Source organism: Galeopterus variegatus, unplaced genomic scaffold (genome assembly GCF_000696425.1).
Source record: "Galeopterus variegatus unplaced genomic scaffold, G_variegatus-3.0.2 Scaffold105, whole genome shotgun sequence".
In the NCBI taxonomy this organism is placed as follows: domain Eukaryota; kingdom Metazoa; phylum Chordata; class Mammalia; order Dermoptera; family Cynocephalidae; genus Galeopterus; species Galeopterus variegatus.
In genome coordinates, this window is record NW_007726216.1 from 298,934 (window position 1) to 320,279 (window position 21,346).

General features: G+C 36.8%; 1 protein-coding gene across 9 annotated transcripts in view; it reads left to right on the top strand.

Moving 5' to 3' along the window:
• The window catches only part of CASK (calcium/calmodulin-dependent serine protein kinase (MAGUK family)), a 396,153-nt gene that overhangs the window by 160,851 nt on the left and 213,956 nt on the right, over nt 1–21,346 (top strand). For all 9 annotated transcript variants that reach the window (XM_008585074.1, XM_008585111.1, XM_008585066.1 and 6 more), the window contains exon 3: nt 10,835–10,940. In XM_008585074.1, coding sequence (XP_008583296.1) covers nt 10,835–10,940 — 106 coding nt within the window. The remainder of the gene's footprint in view (nt 1–10,834; nt 10,941–21,346) is intronic.

Sequence of the window (21,346 nt, forward strand, 5' to 3'; positions counted from 1 at the left end):
TTAATATGGTGTATCACATTTATTGATTTGTGTATGTTGAACCAACCTTGCATCCCTGGGATGAATCCCACTTCATCGTGGTGTATAATTTTGCATATGTGTTGCTGTATTCTGTTAGCTAGTATTTTATTGAGGGTTTTTGCATCTATATTCATCAAGGTATCGGCCTGTAGTTTTCTTTTTTAGTTGTATCTTTACCTGGTTTTGGTATCAGGATGATGTTTGCTTCATAAAATGAATTTGGGAGATTTGCCTCTGTTTCATTCTTTTGGAATAGTTTGTTAAGAATTGGTATCAATTCCTCTTTGAATGTTTGGTAAAACTCTGCTGTTAATCCATCTGGTCCTGGGCTTTTCTTTGTTGGGAGCCTTCTGATAACAGCTCAATCTCCTTTATTGTTATTGGTCTGTTCAGATTTTCTGCCTCTTCTTGGCTCAGTTTTGGTAGCTGTGTGTGTCCAGAAATTTATCCATTTCCTCCAGATATTCAGATTTGTTGGCATATAGTTGTTTATAGTAGTCTTTTATGATTCCTTGTATTTCAGATGAATCAGTTGTAATATCACCTTTTTCATTTCTAATTTTTGTTATTTGGATCTTCTCTCTTCTTTTTTTAGTTAGCCATGCTAATGGTTTGTCAATTTTCTTCATCTTTTCAAAAAACCAACTTTTTGATTCATTGATCTTTTGTATTGTATTTTGGGTTTCAATTTCATGAAGTTCTGCTCTGATCTTAATGATTTCTTTCCATCAGCTAACTTGGGTTTGGATTTTTCTTGTTTTTCTAGTTCTTTAATTTGAAGTGTTAGGTTGTTCACTTGCCATCTTTCCATTCTTCTGAAGTAAGCATTTAATCTAATAAATTTCCCCCTTAGTACTGCTTTTGCAGTATCCCACAGGTTTTGTTATGATGTATCATTATTTTCATTAGTTTCCATAAATTTTTTGATTTCTTGTTTGATTTCTTCTTGGACCCATATGTCATTAAGTACAATACTGTTTAATTTCCATGTGTTTGTATAGTTTCCATAATTTCGTTTGTTATAGATTTCTAATTTTAATCTATTGTGGTCTGAAGAAATACATGGGATAATTCCAATTTTTTTGAATTTGTTGAGACTTGATTTCTGACCTAACATGTGATCTATCCTGGAGAATGATGAGAAGAATGAATATTCTGAGGTTGTTGGATGGAATGTTCTGTAGATAACTGCCAAGTACAATTGGTCTAGTATGTTGTTTAGATCTTATGTTTCTCTGCTGATTCTTTGCCTAGATGATCTGTCCAACCAATATTGACAGTGGGTTGTTCAGGTCCCCTGCTATTATGGTATTACTGTCTGTTTTATAATTCTTGCTGTTTGTTTGTTTTATAAATCTGGCTGCTCCAACATTGGGTGTGTATATATGATTGTTATGTCTTCTTGATGGATCAATCCTTTTATCATTATGTAGTGGCCCTCATTATCTCTTTTTATGGTTTTTAGTTTAAAGTCTATTTGATCAGATATAAGAATAGCTACTCCAGCTCGTTTTTCTTTTCTGTTTTCATGGTAAGTCTTTTTCCATCCTTTCATTCTTAGTTTATGTGAGTCTTTATGGGTGAGGTGGGTCTCTTGAAGGCAGGATATAGTTGGGTCCTCCTTTTTAATCCAGTCAGCCAGTCTGTGTCTTTTGATTGGGGAATTTAAGCCTTTTACATTGAGTTGTTCTTGAAAGGTCACTGGGGAATTTAAGTCTTTTATGTTAAGAGTTGTTGAAAAGTGTTGATTTAATCCTAGCATTTTATTCATTTTTGTTTGGATGTCTTATGTGTCTTTTGTTCCTTTCTTTCTGATATACTGTTTGTTTTCTGTACTAGTTGGTTCCTTGGGTTGTAGATAGCCTTTTTGTTTCTTTGTTTTTTCTTCATGGATGCCTTTTTTTTTTTTTTTAAGATGACCGGTAAAGGGATCTTAACCCTTGACTTGGTGTTGTCAGCACCATGCTCACCCAGTACGCGAACCCATGGCCTTGGTGTTATCAGCACCACACTCTCCCGAGTGAGCCACGGGCTGGCCCTAGTCAGTGAGATTCTAATACAACCTAGCCAGAAGGGATTCATGCCATTTTTATTATACTAGTGGGTTTTTGATTTTTCTTGGGTTTTTATGGCAGTGGTAGTTGTTTTTCAAGATCCAAACCCAGTACTCCCTTGAGAATTTCTTGTAAGGGTGGTCGTGTGGTAGTGAACTCCTGCAGTTTATGTCTGAGAAATAAACGATTTGCCCTTCATTTCGGAAGGATAGCCTTGCAGGGTAGAGTATTCTTGGCTTGCAATCTCTGTCTTTTAGTATTTTGAACATATCATCCCATTCCTTTCTGGCTTTTAGGGTTTGTGATGAAAAGTCTGATGTTTGTCTGATTGGGGCTCCCTTGTAGGTGATTTGATGCTTCTCTCTTGCAGGTTTTAAGATTCTCTTTTTTTCTTTGAGTTTTGTCAATTTGACTATAACATGTCTTGGAGAAGCCCTTTTTGGGTTGAATACACTTGGGGATCTTTGAGCTTCCTGAATCTGAAGATGTGTGTCTTTTCCAATAATGGGAGTTTTCTGCTACTATTTTGTTGAATATGTTTTCAGTGCAATCTCCTTTTTCCTCCCCTACTGGAATACCCATGACTCGGATACTTGAGCCCGTAAGGTTGTCTGATATCTCTCTTAGTTTTTCTTCAGTGCTTTTAATTCTTTTTTCTTTCTTTATTTCTTTCTTTTGTTTTTTTTTTTGCCTGCCTGTGTTATTTCAAACAGCCCATCTTCAAGGTCAGAAGTTCTCTCTTCTACTTCTGCAAGCCTGCTGGTTAAACTCTCTGCTGTTTTTTTTTATTTCATTGAATGAATTCTTAGCTCGGCAAGCTCTGCTACATTCTTTTTCAGGGCATTGATTTCCTTGTACATTTCTTCTTTCAGGTCCTGTATACTTTTCCTCATTTCATCATGTTGTCTAGCTGAGTTTTTTTGTATCTCATTCAGTTTCCTTAGAATTATCACTCGAAATTCCTTGTCAGACATTTCAAGGGCTTCTTGTTCTATAGGATCTAGAGCTTGAGAATTATCACCCTTTGGTGGTGTACTTTCTTGATTTTTCGTATTTCTGGTATCTTTCCTTTGATGTTTAGTCATCGTGGTAGGGGGTTTCACAGTCTACTGGTTTGACACTATTGTCTGGCTTGGGTGTTGCTGTGGTTGCCAATTTGGTATGGCTACCTCAGTGTCTGCTCAGTTGGCCACTAGTCCCTTATGTGTGTGGTTGCCTCATGTCTTGAGCCTCTCCGGGGAGCTGCCTCTCTGATCAGCATGCACTCAGCTGGGCTGCTGGGTCACACGCTGGCACCGCAGGGTATGTGGTCTCTGCAGAGCTTCCACCTCCCCTGCTGGACATCTCCCTGCTCCACATGCACTGGGCTGGGCCAGGGATGGAGCCGGGTGGTGGCAGTGAGACCTACCTGCTGGGTCATGCACCAGCACCACAGGGTATGTGGTCTCTGCGGAGCTTCCACCTCCCCTGCTGGACGTCTCCCTGCTCCGTGCCAGTATTTCATTTTTTTAAATAGCAGAGCAGTGTCCCATTGTATAGATAAACCACATTTTCCGTATGTACTTATTCAATGATGGGCATTTAGGGTGGTTCCAACTCTTGGCTATTGTAAATAGCACTGCAATAAACAAGGGAGTATGTTACACCTCTGGTTGTATAACAGATGCAAAAACATTACTTAAAGCAATATGAATGCAATGAGAGCCCAAAAGGACTGTACCTCAGCAACTCCTCTGTTAGATGGAGGAACTGGGTAGCAGTCCCGAGTCGGTTTTTCCTTCAATCTTTATTGAAAAGACAAGGAAATTACAGGAAAAGAACAAATCGTTAACCCATAATAGTAAGAACATACAGAAATTGGCTGTGTAACAAACTTCATCTAAGCATGCATGGTTCAAAATAGTTTAAACAATATGCCAACAAGAGTCAGAAATCTAAGCTAAGTAACATGCAGAAGAAACAATAAGACAATCATGAAAGTGTCTGACTTCTTGAGAAACTCACAAAAACAGCTTAAAGCAAAATGTAGAAGAACCCCCATGTACTAACTAATCTAGCAAAACATCCTAGGAAATCTTAACTCATATGTTTTCCCAACATTTAAGCTTTGTTGTATTAAAGATTATTGCCCACAGAACAATCCTTGTTCTGTTTCAGTTCTCTTGTTCACATCAAAAGCTTTAAACCTGTGTGTTTATTTTTCAAAAAATCTTCCAATGAACCCGTTATATTAACAATCAGTGTATACAATCCCTTACCTAAACATTGATTAGAACTGATTCGGTGGGCTCTTGCCCTCCTAGCTGTAGGCTCTTGCCTCCTATCCAAGTACATTTGTCCCATGCATGCATTACCTAAAAACTCTATCTAATAATCAAATAGGAATCAAGATTTCTAACCCTCTATAGGAGTACAGGTATCCCTCCAACATGATGATTTCCTTTCCTCTGGGCATATACCCAGCAGTGGAACAGAAGGATCATATGGTAGATCTATCTATAATTGTTTGAGGAACCCCCATACCATTTTCCATAAAGGCTGCACCATTTTGCAGTCCCACCAATATTGTTGGAGGGTTCCCTTTTCTCTGCACCCTTGCCAGCATTTATCATTCTCAGTCTTTTGGATATTAGCCACCCTAACTGGAGTGAGATGGTATCTCAAAGTGGTTTTTATTTGCATTTCCCAAATGCTGAGTGATGTTGAGCATTTTTTCATGTGTGTGTTGGCCATTGGTATATCTTCCTTTTAGAAATACCTATTCAGTTCCTTTGGCCATTTTTTAATTAGGTTATTAGATTTTTTTTTTCCTTTTTGTCTTTTTTTACTGACCGGTAACGGGATCACAACCCTCGGTGTTGCGCCCGCACCGCGCTCAGCCAGTGAGCGGGAACCGGTCTCCACATGGGATCCGAACCCTCGGCGGGAGCGCCGCCGCACTCCCAAGCGGCACACTCTCCAGTGCGCCACCGGGCCGGCCCATAGGTTATTAGTTTTTTTGCTAAGTTGTTTGAGTTCCTTGTATATTCTGAATATTAATCCTTCGTCAGATGTATATTTTGCAAATATTGTTTCCCACTCTTTTGGTTGTCTTTTTGCTCTACTAATTGTTTGTTTTGCTATGCAGAAGCTTTTTAGTTTGATATAACCCCATTTGTTTATTTTTCCTTTGGTTGCCTGTGCTTTTGGAATCATATTCATGAAGTCTGTAACCACTCCTACTTCCTGGAGTGTTTCCCCTATGTTTCTTGAAGGAGTTTTATTGTTTCAGGATGTATATTTAATTCTTTAATCCATTTTGAATTGATTTTGCTATATGGTGAGAGGTATGGGTCTAGTTTCATTCGCCTACATATGCATATCCATTTTTCCCAGCACCATTTGCTGAAGAGGCAGTCTGTTCCCCACTGTGTAGACTTGTGCCTTTGTCAAAGAACAGGTGGCTATGGGTGTATCGGTTGATTTGTGGGTTCTCTATTCTATTCCATTTATCTGTGTGTCTGTTTTTATGACAGTACCATGCTGTTTTGGTTACTATAATTTTGTAGTATAGTTTAAAGTCAGGTAGTTTTATGCCTACAGCTTTATTTTATTTTATTTTATTTTATTTTTTGCTCAGGATTGCTTGGCTATTCATGACCTTTTCTTATTTCATATGAATGTTAGGATTGTTTTTCCATTTCTGAGAAAAATGTCATTGGAATTTGATGGGGATTGCATTGAATCTGTAGATCACTTTGGGTAGTATGGACATTTCCACAATGTTAATTCTAACAATCCAAGAGCATGAGATGTCTTCCCATCTTCTTGTGCCCTCTTTAATTTCTCTCAACAGTGGCTTTTAATTCTCATCACAGAGATTTTTCACGTCCTTGGTTAACTTTTTTCGCAGGTACTTTGTTTTTTTGGCGACTATGGTAAATGGTCTAGCTTTCTTGATTTCTTTTTCTGCTTGTTCATTGTTCAAGTATAGAGATGCTACTAATTTTTGTGTGTTGATTTTATATCCTGCAACTTTGATGAAATCATTTATTAACTCTAAGAGTTTTTTTGTAGAGTCTTTAGGCTGTTCTATATATAAGATCTTATCATCTGCAAACAGGAACAGGTTGACTTCATGTTTTCCAATCTGGATGCCCTTTATTTCTCTTTCTTCCCTTATTGTTCTGGCTAGTACTTCCAACACTGTTGACTAGGAGTGGTGAGAGAGGGCATCCTTGTCTAGTTCCTGTACTTAAGGGAAAAGCTTTCAACTTTTCCCCATTTAGGATGATGTTGGCAGTGGGTTTGTCATATATGGCTTTAATTGTGTTGTGATACTTTCTTTCTGTATCCAATTTATAGAGTCTTTATCATCAGTGAATGTTGAATTTTGTCAAATGCTTTTTCAGCATCTATAGAGATGATCATATGGTTTTTGTCTTTGATTTTGTTGATGTGGTGTATCATATTTATTGATTTGCATCTGTTGAACCAACCTTGTATCCCTGGGATGAATACCACTTGATCATGGTGTATAATTTTATGTATGTGTTGCTGTATTCTGTTAGCTAGTATTTTATTGAGAGTTTTTGCATCTATATTCATCAAAGATATTGGCCTGTAGTTTTCTTTTTTTGTTGTATCTTTGTCTGGTTTTGGTATCAGGGTGATGTTTGCCTCATAGAATGAGTTTGGGAGAATAGCCTCTGTTTCAGTCTTTTGGAATAGTTTGTAGAGACTTGGTATCAATTCTTCTTTAAAGGTTTGGTAGAATTCTGCAGTGAAACCATCCACTCCTGGGCTTTTCTTTGTTGGGAGACTTCTGATAACAGCTTCAATCTCTTTTATTGTTATTTGTCTGTTCAGATTTCCTGTGTCTTCATGGCTCAGTCTTGATAGTTTGTGTGTGTTCAGAAATTTATCTATTTTCTCCAGATTTTCAAATTTGTTGGTGTATGGTTGTTTATAGTAGTTGCTAATGATTCTTTGTATTTCTGAGTTTATTGGTAGTAATATCACCTTTCTCGTTTCTAGTTTTCATTATTTGTATCTTCTCTCTTATTTTTTTTAGTTAGCCTAGCTAATGGCTTGTCCATTTTATCTGTATTCTCAAAACAACTTTTTGTTTCATTATCTTTTGTATCATTTTTTGGGTTTCTGTTGCATTTAGTTCTATTCTGATCTTAATTATTTGTTTTCATCTGCCTAGTTTGGGTTTGGATTGTTCTTGATTTTCTTATTTAAGGTGAAGTGTTAGGTTGTTTACTTGTCATGTTTCCATTCTTCTGAAGTAAGCACTTAATGTGACAAATTTCCCCCTTAGTACTGCTTTAATATTCCATTGTATATCTGTATCACACAGGAAAATTATTTTTAAAACAGACTACCTGAAACAGCTTACCTAACTATCCCTTATTTGAAGGATAGTCTGATAGGCAGACACTGGCGGGCATACTCACTTTGCTATTTTGGGGTGGCCCAAACTCCTTAGGAAATTAGTAGTAGTTTTAATGTGTATAGCATGTTGATTTAGGTGTTTCATTTGAGTTAAAAAATTAAATATTATTTTTCCTATTATCCATGCCCCTTTTTAAGGAGAAATAAATTGATTAATTATAGGCACATAGTTAAATATAAGGGCACTAAACAGAAATAGGTGACTTAAAAATCTTTAAATATTTCCCTGAAGGATTACAAAATAAGAAAGTACAAGGGAGCATGGAGAGAACTACCAGACTACTCTGTAAACAAAGCAGCACTTCAAAACAGGGATGGTAGCTCTGGGTCACATCACTCACAGGTATGTTCTGTGCTAATATCTGTAAGCAGTCAGATAATCCTAACTTTAAATCATATTATTATCACGTACTGTCAAGTTCCTTCCTACTCTGCCTCATAAGTTAATTTGCAGGCAAATAGTATTTTTAGTTTGCTGTATCAGCATGGATTTAATAGCCTTTAATACATCAATCTTTAATTCACATTCGCATTAAAAAGCAAACATTTTGAGCTTAATAGTTTTGGAATCTGTAGTTAGAATGCATATATAATGTATTTGTGTTTTTTAAATTGTGCTTTTCTGTTGGGGCTATTTATCTGATAACTTGAATTTTGGAATGTAAGCCTCCTTTTTCCTCATTGCCCTTATCATTTCAAATATATTTTTATATTAGTTTTGTGCTATCTAATCAATGTTATGATTTTAGTCCCTGAAATGTCAGATCTGGTGATATTTAAATTACTTTAGTCTTTGAAGACAGCACCTGGAGCAATTCAGCCTTTGAGGGTGAGTAGGTGATAAGAGCTTACTCAGCTGTTTACCAAGCAGAAATGGCTCAAGTGAAAGAGTCTTTAGAAAATCCATTTCTACTTACAAGCTTTCAGTATAACAAACGTGTCATGGCAAATGGTGAGTGTGGGGAACAAAATACACTGTAGTTACATGAAAGGGGAATACAGAAAATAAACTGAAAAGAGGGAAAAAAGGCCAGTTTTCATTGTGGCAAAAACTAAATCTGTTTTCTTCATGACTCTAGTGTCAGAGCATTGAGTTAACATCAGGCATTTGATCAGAATAGAGAGCAATAGAAAACGAGAAACTAAGGTAAAAAACAGAAAGTATGAAAGGGTGATTTCAAATAAAATGAGAAGCTAGAGATAAACATAAAAATCAGTATTAAACCCTTAAGCTTTTCATAGAATCAGGAGGCAGAACATTCTTGAAGTGAGATAAAAACCTATGCAGGCATCTGTTTGATGTTGTCTGGCTCAGCCTTAAAAGCCTTCCTCACAGTTACGACTTTTCCAGCACAAACGCCACAGCTGCTTCACGCTCTCCTCTCCTGCAGGGCCTTTCCAACTACTTTTGGAGATGGAGGCATCTTTCCTGGGCCTCTGATCTCTTCCTTTGCAGTGAGCACTGAGTTTCCTTATCCCCCAGCCCCACAGTACTGTGCTCCACTTGGTTCTCTCACATTTGGCTTCTCATTGGAATCTTACCACTGCCCTTTGAAGCCAATTTAGTAGACTCTGCAGGTACCTTATCACCTGTCACCATCCACATTTCATTGGCTGTAAGGAAGCCATTTGTAGGAGTTAGTAGTCGGCCAGCAGGTGGCAAGGATAAAGGCAAGACCAGCACCAAATTTTCTGACTCCAGATCCTGGGCTTTTCATCACTACAACTTAGAGTGCTTCCTTTAAAACAACAGCAAAAACAAACAAGTAAAACCTTCCTTGACCCTGCTATTCCTTTCCTACTGCCAGATTCTTCAAATATGATTATGTCCAAACCCAGCATGGCATAGTGGAAAGACTGTTGACTTTGGAGTCAGGCAGGCCAGAGCTGAAAACCTGTGATTGCTGTGTGATCTTGAACACATTTCTAAGCCTCAGTTTCTACATCTGTAAAATATATAGGGTGGTTGGGACATTAAATGACAACGACTATATTAAGTACATAGCCCAATGAGAAAGATGATGAATTTTAATTTATTGTTGCATATTGTCTCCTGCATACGGACTTCGACCATTACCTCTCCGGAGAACTTGATCTGGAAAGTTCATGATTGCTTCTTGCTGAATCTTATGGCCTTTTCTCAGCTTTCAGCCTTCTTCAACTACTTATACTTTAATTCTCTCTATCCCCTTGACTTTCTTAATATTGTATTATTGATTCTTCCTTTTCTGGTGGCTTCTTTTTTGTCTGATTTATTGACTTCTTTTCCTCATTCTACCCTTATGTAAGTAATCTTCTGAGGTTCCATCTGCAGCCTTTGCTCTTGTTGACAAGACTAAGTTGTATTAATAAATTAGAAAGGAGTTAATATTATGTTTTGCTTTGTGCAGTACATCCCAGCCTTGGTTCTTCCTTATCTGTCTTCTACTTTCAAATATGAAAATGTCACATTGGGTTTTATTCATGAGCAACAGGTAAAGCCCCAGCACCGTTAACAATGAAAAGCTTTAATTATCTTATTCCATGTAGACATGGCAAGTGATGCCCATACCCAAACTTTTAGTGTAGTGGTGGTGGTGATGACGATGATGATATTAATAATTTTGTTTTCCACATAGTGCTATAGAGCTTACACAGTAGTCTCACCTGTGTTATCTGAATTTGTTCCTCAAAATAACACAGTGAGATAGGTAGAGTCTTGAATTACCTAACACATTTTATAGATGATGTAAAAAATTTTCTGACTTTGACTCTAGAAGTAGTGCCTTTTCTATTTTGTGCCATACTATTGTTTGCTGCCTATTCCATGTAACTTCTCTGATATGTCTGTGAATGCTAGATTTTAGGCTAAAGAAGAGATAACACATTCTTATCTAATTTAGGGAAAACTAAGGAAAAGAGGTAAAATTCAAAACAGTAAATTGAGTTACTTATTGATCGCAAGGAAGAGTTATAAATTTGGAGGCCAAAACTTGATTATAAGAGTTTGGGGAAAGTATTTATTTGTGTATTTACAAATGTATTTATTTGTATATTTATTTATTTTACCTTTGGGGAAAGTATTTGTTTGTACTAAGTAGTATAAACATTTATTAATAAGAGCTGACTCTATAATACATATAAAGAAGGCAAAAAATATAAAAAATTATACTGTCAAAAATTTTAAAGCGTAAGAAATTAAGCTTAGTTTAAATGGGGGATTTCATCTCTTTAGTTAGAGAAGTCTTCATGTTACCATAGATCACATTCATTCATTCATCATTCACTCTAATTGTCTTTTGTTCCTACCTAATGAAGTATATTGTATGTTTGTTTTGCAGATCTAAAGCGGGAAGCCAGTATCTGTCATATGCTGAAACATCCACACATTGTAGAGTTATTGGAGACATATAGCTCAGATGGAATGCTTTACATGGTTTTTGAATTGTGAGTGTGCATTTTATTTCTTAAGGGGTAAAGTTTTAAGCAATGTTAGTATTGGATAATGATAACACTTTTTTCTTAAAGTTTAACAATAGTTGTGAACTTGTCTGTTTAGAAAGACCTAAAGTCACAAGGAAAAAGGGATGATCTCATATGAAGGTTCACAGTGGCAAAGGAAGCAAAAGCTGGGCATATTCAGTTACCCTCACACTTTCAGCACACTTGAGAGAATAGGCTCCAAAAGGAGATAGTTCAGAGGGAGAGGAGGACCCAAAATATTAAATTCTGACCAATCAGAGTCTTAGTGAAGAGGAGTGGGATGAGAGTGGAAACCTCCATGTAGCAAGCCTCTCTGGCAAAACCCAGAAATAACAGACTTAACTTCCTCTTTTGATATAATCAGTGTTGGCATATGAGGGGAATTCTATAGATAAAGTGTGTCTTTTTTTTTTTTTTTCCTTTTTGTCTTTTTTTTACTGACCGGCAACGGATCGCAACCCTCAGTGTCGCGCCCGTACCGGACCGGGACCGGCAACGGGATCGCAACCCTCGGTGTTGCGCCCGCACCTCGCTCAGCCAGTGAGCGGCCGGTCTGTACGTGGGATCCGAACCCTCGGACGGGAGCGCCGCCGCGTTCTCAAGCGGCGCACCGTAGCTGTGCGCCACCGGGCCGGCCCCAATAAAGTGTGTCTTGATTTCAGTAAGGCACTTGACATGTTTCTCACAGAATTTTTGTCAGTAAGATGGAGAAATGTGAGCTAAGGATAGTAGTCCACTTGGTAGTCCATAGCTGGTTGGATGATTGTGTCTAAAGAGATTGTATAAAGCTTTATGGGACAACATCCTGCAGTGTTTTTTGCCTTTAATCCTGTTCTGTTCAAAATTATAATCAGTAACTCTGATTAGGAAAAAAAAGGAAGACATGCTTGCTAAACATTCAAAAGACATGAAGGTTGGAGGGTATATTCATTATCTATTGCTTCATAACAAATTACCCAAAACTTAGTGGCTTAAAACCACACAAATTTATTATCTCAGCCTCTGTGCATCAGGAATGTGGGCCCAACTTAACTGGGTCCTCTGGCTCTGGGGCTCTCACAAGGTGGTAATTAAGGTGTTGGCCAGGGCTGAAGTCATTTTAAGGTTCCATGGGGGGTGGATCTGCTTCCAGGCTCACTCAGTGGTTGTTGGCAGTCTTCAGTTCCTCGTGGGCTATTGCACTAAGGGCCTCTATTCCTTAGGAGCTGTTGGCCCGAGGCCTTCCTTGGGTCCTTGTCACGTGGGTCTCACCACAGAGCACCTCACAATATGGCAACTGGCTTCATCAGAGCAAGCAAGCAAGAGGGCAAAGGAGAGAGTGTGAACAAGACAGAAGTCACAGTCTTGTAGCCTAATCTTCAAAATTATACACCATTGCTTTGCCATATTCTTTTAGTTAGAAGGAAGTCACTAGATCTAGCCCACACACAAGGGGAGGAGATTACACCAGGGCCTGAATACCAGGAGTTGGGGATCATTGGGAGGCATTTCACAAGCTGTCTCCCACTGAGGGCTAGCTAACATGTTGGCTATCTACACTGAAATTCAAAAATGTTTCACTTTTGTAGCAAAGGAGCTGAAATAAAATTTAAGACCAGTTCATATAAACTCTTTCATTCAAATATATAAGTGCAAGATCAGTGTGAATTTAGTTGTGACTAATGTAAAAAAGATGTAAACTTTTTAGTTAGTTGTTTGCAGAAGCTTAAAAAGGCCCAAATGGAAGGTTAACATTAATTAGAAATATATCATGTTCAGAACAAAGCCACACTCCCACTGTATATATTGCACAGTGCTCACTCTCCCTGGAGTGTTCGTAGTAAGCAGGACACTGGAGTGTTTGCAGAAGGGGATAACCAGAGTGGGAAAGAGCCTGGAAGTTTTGTCATAGAATCACAGCTTTCAAAATTTTTGCTGACAAAGCTGGTAAAAGAATTCTCAAAAACTTATGTACCCTTCTCACATTTTTAACTTGATATATAAAAGCTTTTATTGTAAGAATGTAATTTTCAGTGTCTTGAATATTCTTTTAAATAGATTTTCTTCACAACAGTGGGGCTGCACATTTATCTCATTCGCTTTATGGAAATGCTATGTGACCCACGTAGCAAAGCTAGTCCTCATTGTCAAATCACTCAGCCAAATCATGCTCACTTTCTGTCAGAAAAAAATCTGACTTCATTTTTTAAATAAAATTAAAGTGTTAATAGACATCCCTATGACACTTATATTGATTTTGAATTCTTTTTTTTTTTCCCTTTTTGTTTTTTTTCATGACCGGTAATGGGATTGCAACCCTCGGTGTCGCGCCCGCACCGCGCTCAACCAGTGAGCGGACTGGTCTCTATATGGGATCCGAACCCTCGGCGGGAGCGCCACCCCACTCCCAAGCGCCACACTCTACCAAGTATGCCACCGGTCTGGCCCCTTGATTTTGAATTCTAAAATAGATCAGGCTTTGCCATGAATATATTGCCTGGATGAAGTAAGGTGGCACCTCCCTTTCTTTCTCAGGCCCTCTTTGTTTTGCTCTCAAGGATCTCTCTCTCCCTCAGGAGCTGTGCATTCCCCAGTTGTCTCTTTGAAGCTAGTCAGGCTTTATGGGATGGGGAAGCAGTTTGTCTTTTGAGATAGGTCATTTTAGACATGGAGATATAAAGGAAATCCAGCAGGCCACAAACTTATTTTCAGACAGACCAAATTATTGCAGATGAAGATATGGAAACTGCCTTAAAAATATCCTAGTTTGTGTACCCTCTGGAAGGACTTTGGGTACTTCCAGAGATACCCAAATCCCAGATGGAAGAGGATTGGCATGCAAGAATTCTTAAAAAGAATGGGAGACTCGAGTTACCCATGAATGTACTGGTTTTCTGCTGCTGCTAAAAGAGTCCCCAGAGCAGAAGCCCAAAGGTAGAACATAATCAGTGTCTTTGGTTATTTGCAAGTTCGTCATGTATAAGAAGATTATATGCTTATTCAGTATAGTGTTGGAGGCTGTAACTACAATCAACAAGTGGCAGGTTTCACCTCTAAATAAGGAAGGCCCCTTTAATGATTAGACATACTCTATAAATGAAGCAGGCTGTCTCACAGAGTATGTAGTTCCTCACTAGAAATGCTCAAGCTGAAACTCGATCCATCAAAGGGGGCTGAAAATAAGGTTTTAATTTTGGACTAGAGAAGGCCTCTAACATCCCTTCTAATTTTAAGATGATATAATTCTTTTTAAATCACTTTTTTGGTTTAATTTTATTCTTTAAGAAATCTGTTTCTGTCCATATTTTTATTCTCTGAGAAAACTAAAAAAAAAATAAAAGGTTTTATCATATACTACAAAATAATGAGCACAGAAAGCAAAATTTTAAAATTCACCTAAGCCGGCCCGTGGCTCACTTGGGAGAGTGCGGTGCTGATAACACCAAGGCCACAGGTTCGGATCCCTACATAGGGATGGCCGGTTAGCTCACTTGGGAGAGTGTGGTGCTGACAACACCAAGTCAAGGGTTAAGATCCCCTTACCGATCATCTTTAAATAAATAAATAAATAAATAAAATTAAAAAAAAAATAAAATTCACCTAAATTTCACCATGTTTGCTGTTTGTATCAAAGGGGCGTAAGTGACAGTATAGTAGATAGAAGTTGGTCTTTGGTGTTATAAAACCTGGGTTAGTATCCCAGCTCTGTCACTTTTACTAATTATGTAACTTTGGCCAAGTTTTATAACTTCTGTAAGCCTCAGTTTTCTTACCTTGGAAATCTTTTTAAGATTGTGAGAACTAGATAAGAAACTATATGCAAATTCTTTTTGTAAATGCTGAAGTGCTCTGTGACTATTAGATATGATTTCCAGTGGATTTAACAGGTTAGTTTTAGTTCCTCAGTGTTGAAGCAGTCTATAAGGGATTTTATATATAATTTTGTATGATTCAGTTGTGACTGAAATAATTCGTCGATGGCTGTATATTGGAATGAGATCTCATGAAAATTGGATATTTACAAGTAACCTAATCCTAATGTTAACCCAAATCACTAGGACATGGCTTTCTATTTTCCTTTCTTTAACCTTTTATTGTGGAAAATTTCAAACAAAAAGAGAGAATAGTATAATGAACCCCAGTGTATTTCACTGAATTTCAACAGTTATCAAAACATTTTGCCATTCCTGTTCTTTCTATCCTTTCCTCTTGTCTTTTTTTTTTTCTTTTGGAGATTTCTAAAGCAATATCATTTCACCTATAAATATTCCTGTCTTTATTTCTAACAGATAAGGACTTTTAAAAAAACTACAGTACTGCTATTATTATACCTAACAAAATCAACAATAATTCCTTAATAGCATGTCATATCCAGTTGATGTTCAGTTTTCCCTGATTGAACATGAATTTTAAATGACAGATTTCTAAATTTAGAATTGTTTTATTAGCTCTACGGATCTGGAAGTAGATTATAAATTCACAGTTAAAATCACAGTTATTTTTCAAAAGAGCCAGAAACAAAATAGAAATATAAAACTATTCTTTTGTATCATTGTTTTATAAATTCACCTTAACAATTGTCCTTGCCCAGTTTTTTTGCATCCTCTTTCATCTCCTGGGTTTCAAATGAACAAACCAGACATTGATTGCTGTAAGATTTAAGGTCCTGTGGATCAAAAAGCAAAGACAATACACTTGTATGTGCCTCCACCTACTGGCTAGGTGAGAGATTGCTTCTATAGCTGCAGTGTAGACTAAGCTACTCCAGAATTAGTTACAGGTTTCTGGCAATAGATATAGTTACCCCCGGTATTCAAGGGCTCAGTTGCTTAGGTTATGGGTTATCTAGATCTTTTTCACAGTTTCTAGCACTACTCCAATACAGAGAAGACAAGGAAAGGGAAAACGAATGAAATTAGGTCACAACTTCTGTTTGTTGGCTGCCTGAAACAACTCATCATTTTGGTGGAGAAAAGGCTAGACAAAACAACATATTGGATTATCAAGGAGTTTCTTAATGTGGTATACATATCTCTCTTTGCCACAGACTATGTATAACCAACACTGCTTTTTCTTTCTAAACTACATGAAATTATATGGCCCAATCATGTTGCTTTTCATGTTAGAAAATCCTTAGAACTAGTTGATATCCACCTAATTACAAATGGTTTACAAGTTTAAAGCATACTTAAATACAGAAACTCACAGAACCAGGAGTTTAAAAGCTGGGAAAGATTAGACCAGTAGATTTTAAAATTTAGATTAGAAAATCCTGTGTAGAGCTTGTTAAACAAGGATGTACACAGATCCCACCTCTAGACATCGTTTAAACAGATGTGGGTTCTAATGGGGCAGGTCAGGAGGTTATTTTCCTTTAATGTAGGGGTAATGCTACTTAGAGATTACATTGTCATTTCCCAAACACACAGTAGTTCCTTAGACATCTTCATGTGCTTGCACTGCATCCATTGCTTTGGGATTACAGTTAAATTTGAACCTGTCTGCAGCAATTTGCTGAAATGTATTTTAAAATACAGGTTCAGTTTTGAAGACAAGGCTGAGATATATTTTAACCCCCCCCCCCCCCAATTAAATATTTATTTCTAAGTAGCACATTCAGGCTTGTCTTTAGTAGTGTCTGGTACTTGAGTTAAGCTGTAAATCCCAAGAATTTTAATTGCCTTATTATAGAATGATTACATATACCAACAGGAGACTTTTACAGTAATTAAATATGGATTTTAAAATATCTGACATGAAAACAATAGTTTGTATGTTTTAAGATAATATTAGCCATTTGCGTTTTTGAAGCTCACAGGAGATAATAGACTGAAAGGTCTTTTATTTTAGTCTGCTATTTATGCTTAGGGAAGTGAGTGTTTGTAGAATTCATTTATACTAATCAGGTGAAACTGATTACTACTTACTAGCAAACTTGCCACTTAAGGGAAATGTATTTGTCTTGTGTCAAGCAACAAAATTCTAGACTGTAGCATTTTAATCTGTTTGAAGTTCTGTACATATTTTTATAACTAGTCTTACCTGATCTATTTTGATTTTTTCTTTTTATATGTGATGATATAAATTGCTATTCATTTATTCACTCAGCAAATTAGACATTTCTCTGAACTCACTGTATCAAAATGTTTAGTTGATTTTAGTTTTAAGAACTATGTATCAGGGGTCCCCAAGACCACCCCCAAGTTTGATGATTCACTAAGAGAACTCAAAGGACTCAGCATACAGTTGTATTCACAGCTATGACTTATTACAGCTAAAGGATATAAAGCAAAATCAGCAAAAAGAAAAGGTGCATGGGTTGATGTCCAGGAGAAACCAGGCACAAGCTTCCAGGGGTCCTCTCCCAGCAACGAGTTATAACAACACGTGTGAAAAGTTGCCGACCAGGGAAGCCCACTAGAGACTCAGTGCCCAGGATTTTATTGGAGGATGGTCACATAGGCACCCTCTGCCTGGCCTATACCAACTTCCAGACTCTCAGAAAGAAAGCAGGTGGTCAGCATAAATCATGTGTTATTTGCATGAACAGTTTAGACACAGGGAGCCATTTTTTTTAGTTAGGAAAGTAGGAACCCTCCTGAAATCCACGTTCCCACATGCCCATCAAGGGCCAACCTTGGAAGTAGGCCTTTCAAGCCTTTCACAAGATAGTAGTTTAGGCTTGCTATGTTAACTCTTCTGCACAATCTAGAGATAAATAGAAGAAGGGTTTTGAGTTGATAAACTCCTGGATCTATAAACAAAATATAATTGACTATAATGATAATTAGAGGGTTTGGGTTTTTGTTTCTGTTTTTTAACTTTTAACTGTAACTATATTATCATTTTGATATTTATTGAAAAAAATTTAGGTGGCCAGATTTTTGTATAATACAAATCCTAGGTTGAGATGTTATAGTGTAGATTTAAGCTTTGAATGCTGCATTAGAAAATAAACTGTATTCTGATGCTGCTATCTTAGAAATACATTTGAAGTTGTCACTCCAGAAATTTTTTGTATATGAAAGCTGATCTTCAAGCCCCTAAAATAATTTTGAATAAATTTATATACATATAAAAAATGAAGAAAATTCAATTAACTTTCTGTTATTTAAACAAAGTATAGTTTGTTCACTTAAAAATAAAAATTATAGGTATCTTGTACAAATTTAGAAGTTATGGAAAACTATAATGAAAATAATCCCATTCGCAAAAGTTAATTGGTCACATTTTGGAACATATCCATCTATTTGTACTTGTTATCACAATTACATTAATTGAGATTGCTTTATAAATGCAAGTTTGTTTCCTGATTCTTTTCATTTATAATTTAAAGCATTTTGCTATTAAATATTTTTTGGATATAATATTTTAATGACTTCATTAAGATATCTAAATGTGTGCATATTCCATATTAAATTTAATAATTTCCCTATAGTTTAACATTTACATTGTTTTTGGGGGGTTTTTTCCTATTAGAAATAATGTTACAATTGATATTTTTATACATAATTACTTGTTTACATCCCCTGATTACTTTCTTTCCTCAGAATATGTTTCTGGAAGTAGAATTATTGGGTAAAAGAGTATATGATACACACAAACATATACATCACAGAGAGATTTTACCTTTTTTTTTTTTGTCCTTTTTGAGACCGGCCGCACTGCGTTCAGCTAGTGAGCGCTGTGAGCGCACCGGTCATCCCTATATAGGATCCGCACCCTCCCGAGTGCGCCACGGGCTCGGCCCGGTTTTACCTTTTTAAGATAGGATGCATCACATTTGGAAAAATGCATGAACATAAATATACAGCTAAAAGAATTATTGTAAAGTGAACAACCATGTAACTACAACCCTGCTCAGGAAATAAAAAAGGCTTCTAGGACCTCAACAGCCCCTGAATTTCCCTTTCATCACAGCCCCCTTCCTCTCTCAGAAATAACTTTAATCTGGACTTTATTTCTGTACTTTTATATCCATACCATCCAAATAGGAATTCACGAATAATATAATTCAGTGTTGTCTTTTTAAAAATCATTATTTAAATGGAATCATGCAGTATCTTTTTTGTTCTGTGAGATTCATCCAGGTTGCTTTGTGCAGCTGTTCCTTCATTTTATCACTGTGTAGTGTTGCAATGAACAAACATTCACTATTTATTCATTTTAATGTTAATGAGTATTTGAGTGGTTTCCAGACTTGGCTATTTTGAACAATGCTGTTGTAAACAGTCTTGTACATATGTCCTGGTGCACCTAAGTACACATTCACGTAAGATAAGACCTAAGGGCGGAATTGATAGCTATTAGAATATGTACAACTTCAGTTTTCCTAGAGAATACCAAGCTATTTTCTAAAGTGGATGTAAAAACTAACCAGTAGTATATGACTGTAAGTCCTGTCATCTAAGTCCTGATTTTCCTGGGACTGCCTCTGTTTAAGCCTGCTGTTAGTCCTTGTTAACAGTGTCCTCCTTTTATTCTCATAATTAATTACTACCTGTGTTGCACATCCTTACTAGTACTCAGGATTTCAGAATTTTTAACTTTTGCCAATTGCTGTGTAGTAGAATCTCATTGTGATTTTTCCTGTTTACTCTTCCCTAATTGCCATTTAGTTACCTGTCTTTTTAATGGTATCTTTTGATAAAAAGAAGTTTATAATTTTAATATAGTATAATTTATCAATCATTTTTCTTATGGTTAGAGTTTTGTGTCTTAAGAAATATTTACCTATCCTGAGGTCATGAAGATATTCTCCTATATTTTATTATCTGTCTGGAATTAATTTGGGGAATGCTAAGAGGTAATAGTCCAATTTAATTTCTTTCCATATGGATATTCTATAGTCCCAGCACAATTACTGAAAAGACTGTTCTGCAGTACCACTTTTACTATAAATCCATATGAGGATACTTCAAAAAGTTCATGGAAAGATTCATATTATTATTATTATTTTTTTTACTTTATCAATATATAGTGTAGTTGATTTTCATGTCCCTTCACCAATTTCTCTTCCCCCACCGCACTCCCCCTTCCATCCCATCAACATCATATCTATTCACTTGTCTTAACAAGTTCAAGGAATTGTGATTGCTGTGTCTTCTTCCCATCCCCCATTTATTTGTTTATATATTTATTTATAGCTCCCACAAATAAATGAGAACATGCGGCATTTCTCTCTGTGCCTGGCTTATTTCACTTAATATAATTTTCTCTAAGACCATCCATGTTGCTGTGAATGGTAGTATTTCATTCTTTTTTATAGCAGAGTAGTATTCCATTGTGTAGACAAACCACATTTTCCCTCTTCACTCATCCGACAATGGACATTTGGGCTGGTTCCAACTCTTGGTTATTGTAAATAGCGCCGCAGTAAACATGGGAGTACAGATATCCCTATGACATGATGATTTCCATTCCTCTGGATACCCAGTAGTGGAATGTCTGGGTCATATGGTAGATCTATCTGTAATTGTTTGAGGAACCTCCATACCATTTTCCATAAAGGCTGCACAATTTTGCAGTCCCACCAACAGTGAAGGAGGGTTCCTTTTTCTCTGCATCCTCACCAGCATTTACCATTCTCAGTCTTTTGGATATTAGCCATCCTAACTGGAGTGAGATGATATCTCAGAGTGGTTTTGATTTGCATTTCCCAAATGCTGAGTGATGTTGAGCATATTTTCATGTGTCTGTTAGCCATTCATATATCTTCCTTTGAGAAATGTCTGTTCAGCTCCTTTGCACATTTTTAAATTAGGTTACTTGTTTTTTGCTGTAAAGGTGTTTGAGTTCCTTGTATATTCTGGATATTAATCCTTTGTCAGATGTATATTTTGCAAATATTTTCTCCCACTCTGTTGGTTGTCTTTTTGCTCTGCTAATTGTTTCTTTTGCTGTGCAGAAACTTTTTAGTTTGATATAATCCCATTTGTTTATTTTTCCTTTGGTTGCCTGTGCTTTCAGGGTTGTATTCATGAAGTCTGTACCCATTCCTACTTCCTGAAGTATTTCCCTTATATTTTCTTGAAAGGGTTTTATTGTTTCAGGACATATATTTAATTCTTTAATCCATTTTGAGTTGATTTTGGTATATGATGGGAGGTACGGGTCTAATTTCATTCTCCTACGTATGAATATCCAGTTTTCTCAGCACCATTTGCTGAAGAGGCAGTCTCTTCCCCAGTGTGTAGACTTGGTGCCTTTGTTGAAGATCAGATGACTGTGGGTGTCTGTGTTGATTTCTGGATTCTCTATTCTGTTCCATTGGTCAATGTGTCTGTTTTCATGACAGTACCATGCTGTTTTCATTACTATAGCTTTGTAGCATAGTTTAAAGTCAGGTAGTGTTATGTCTTCAGCTTTTTTTTTTTTGCTCAGGATTGCTT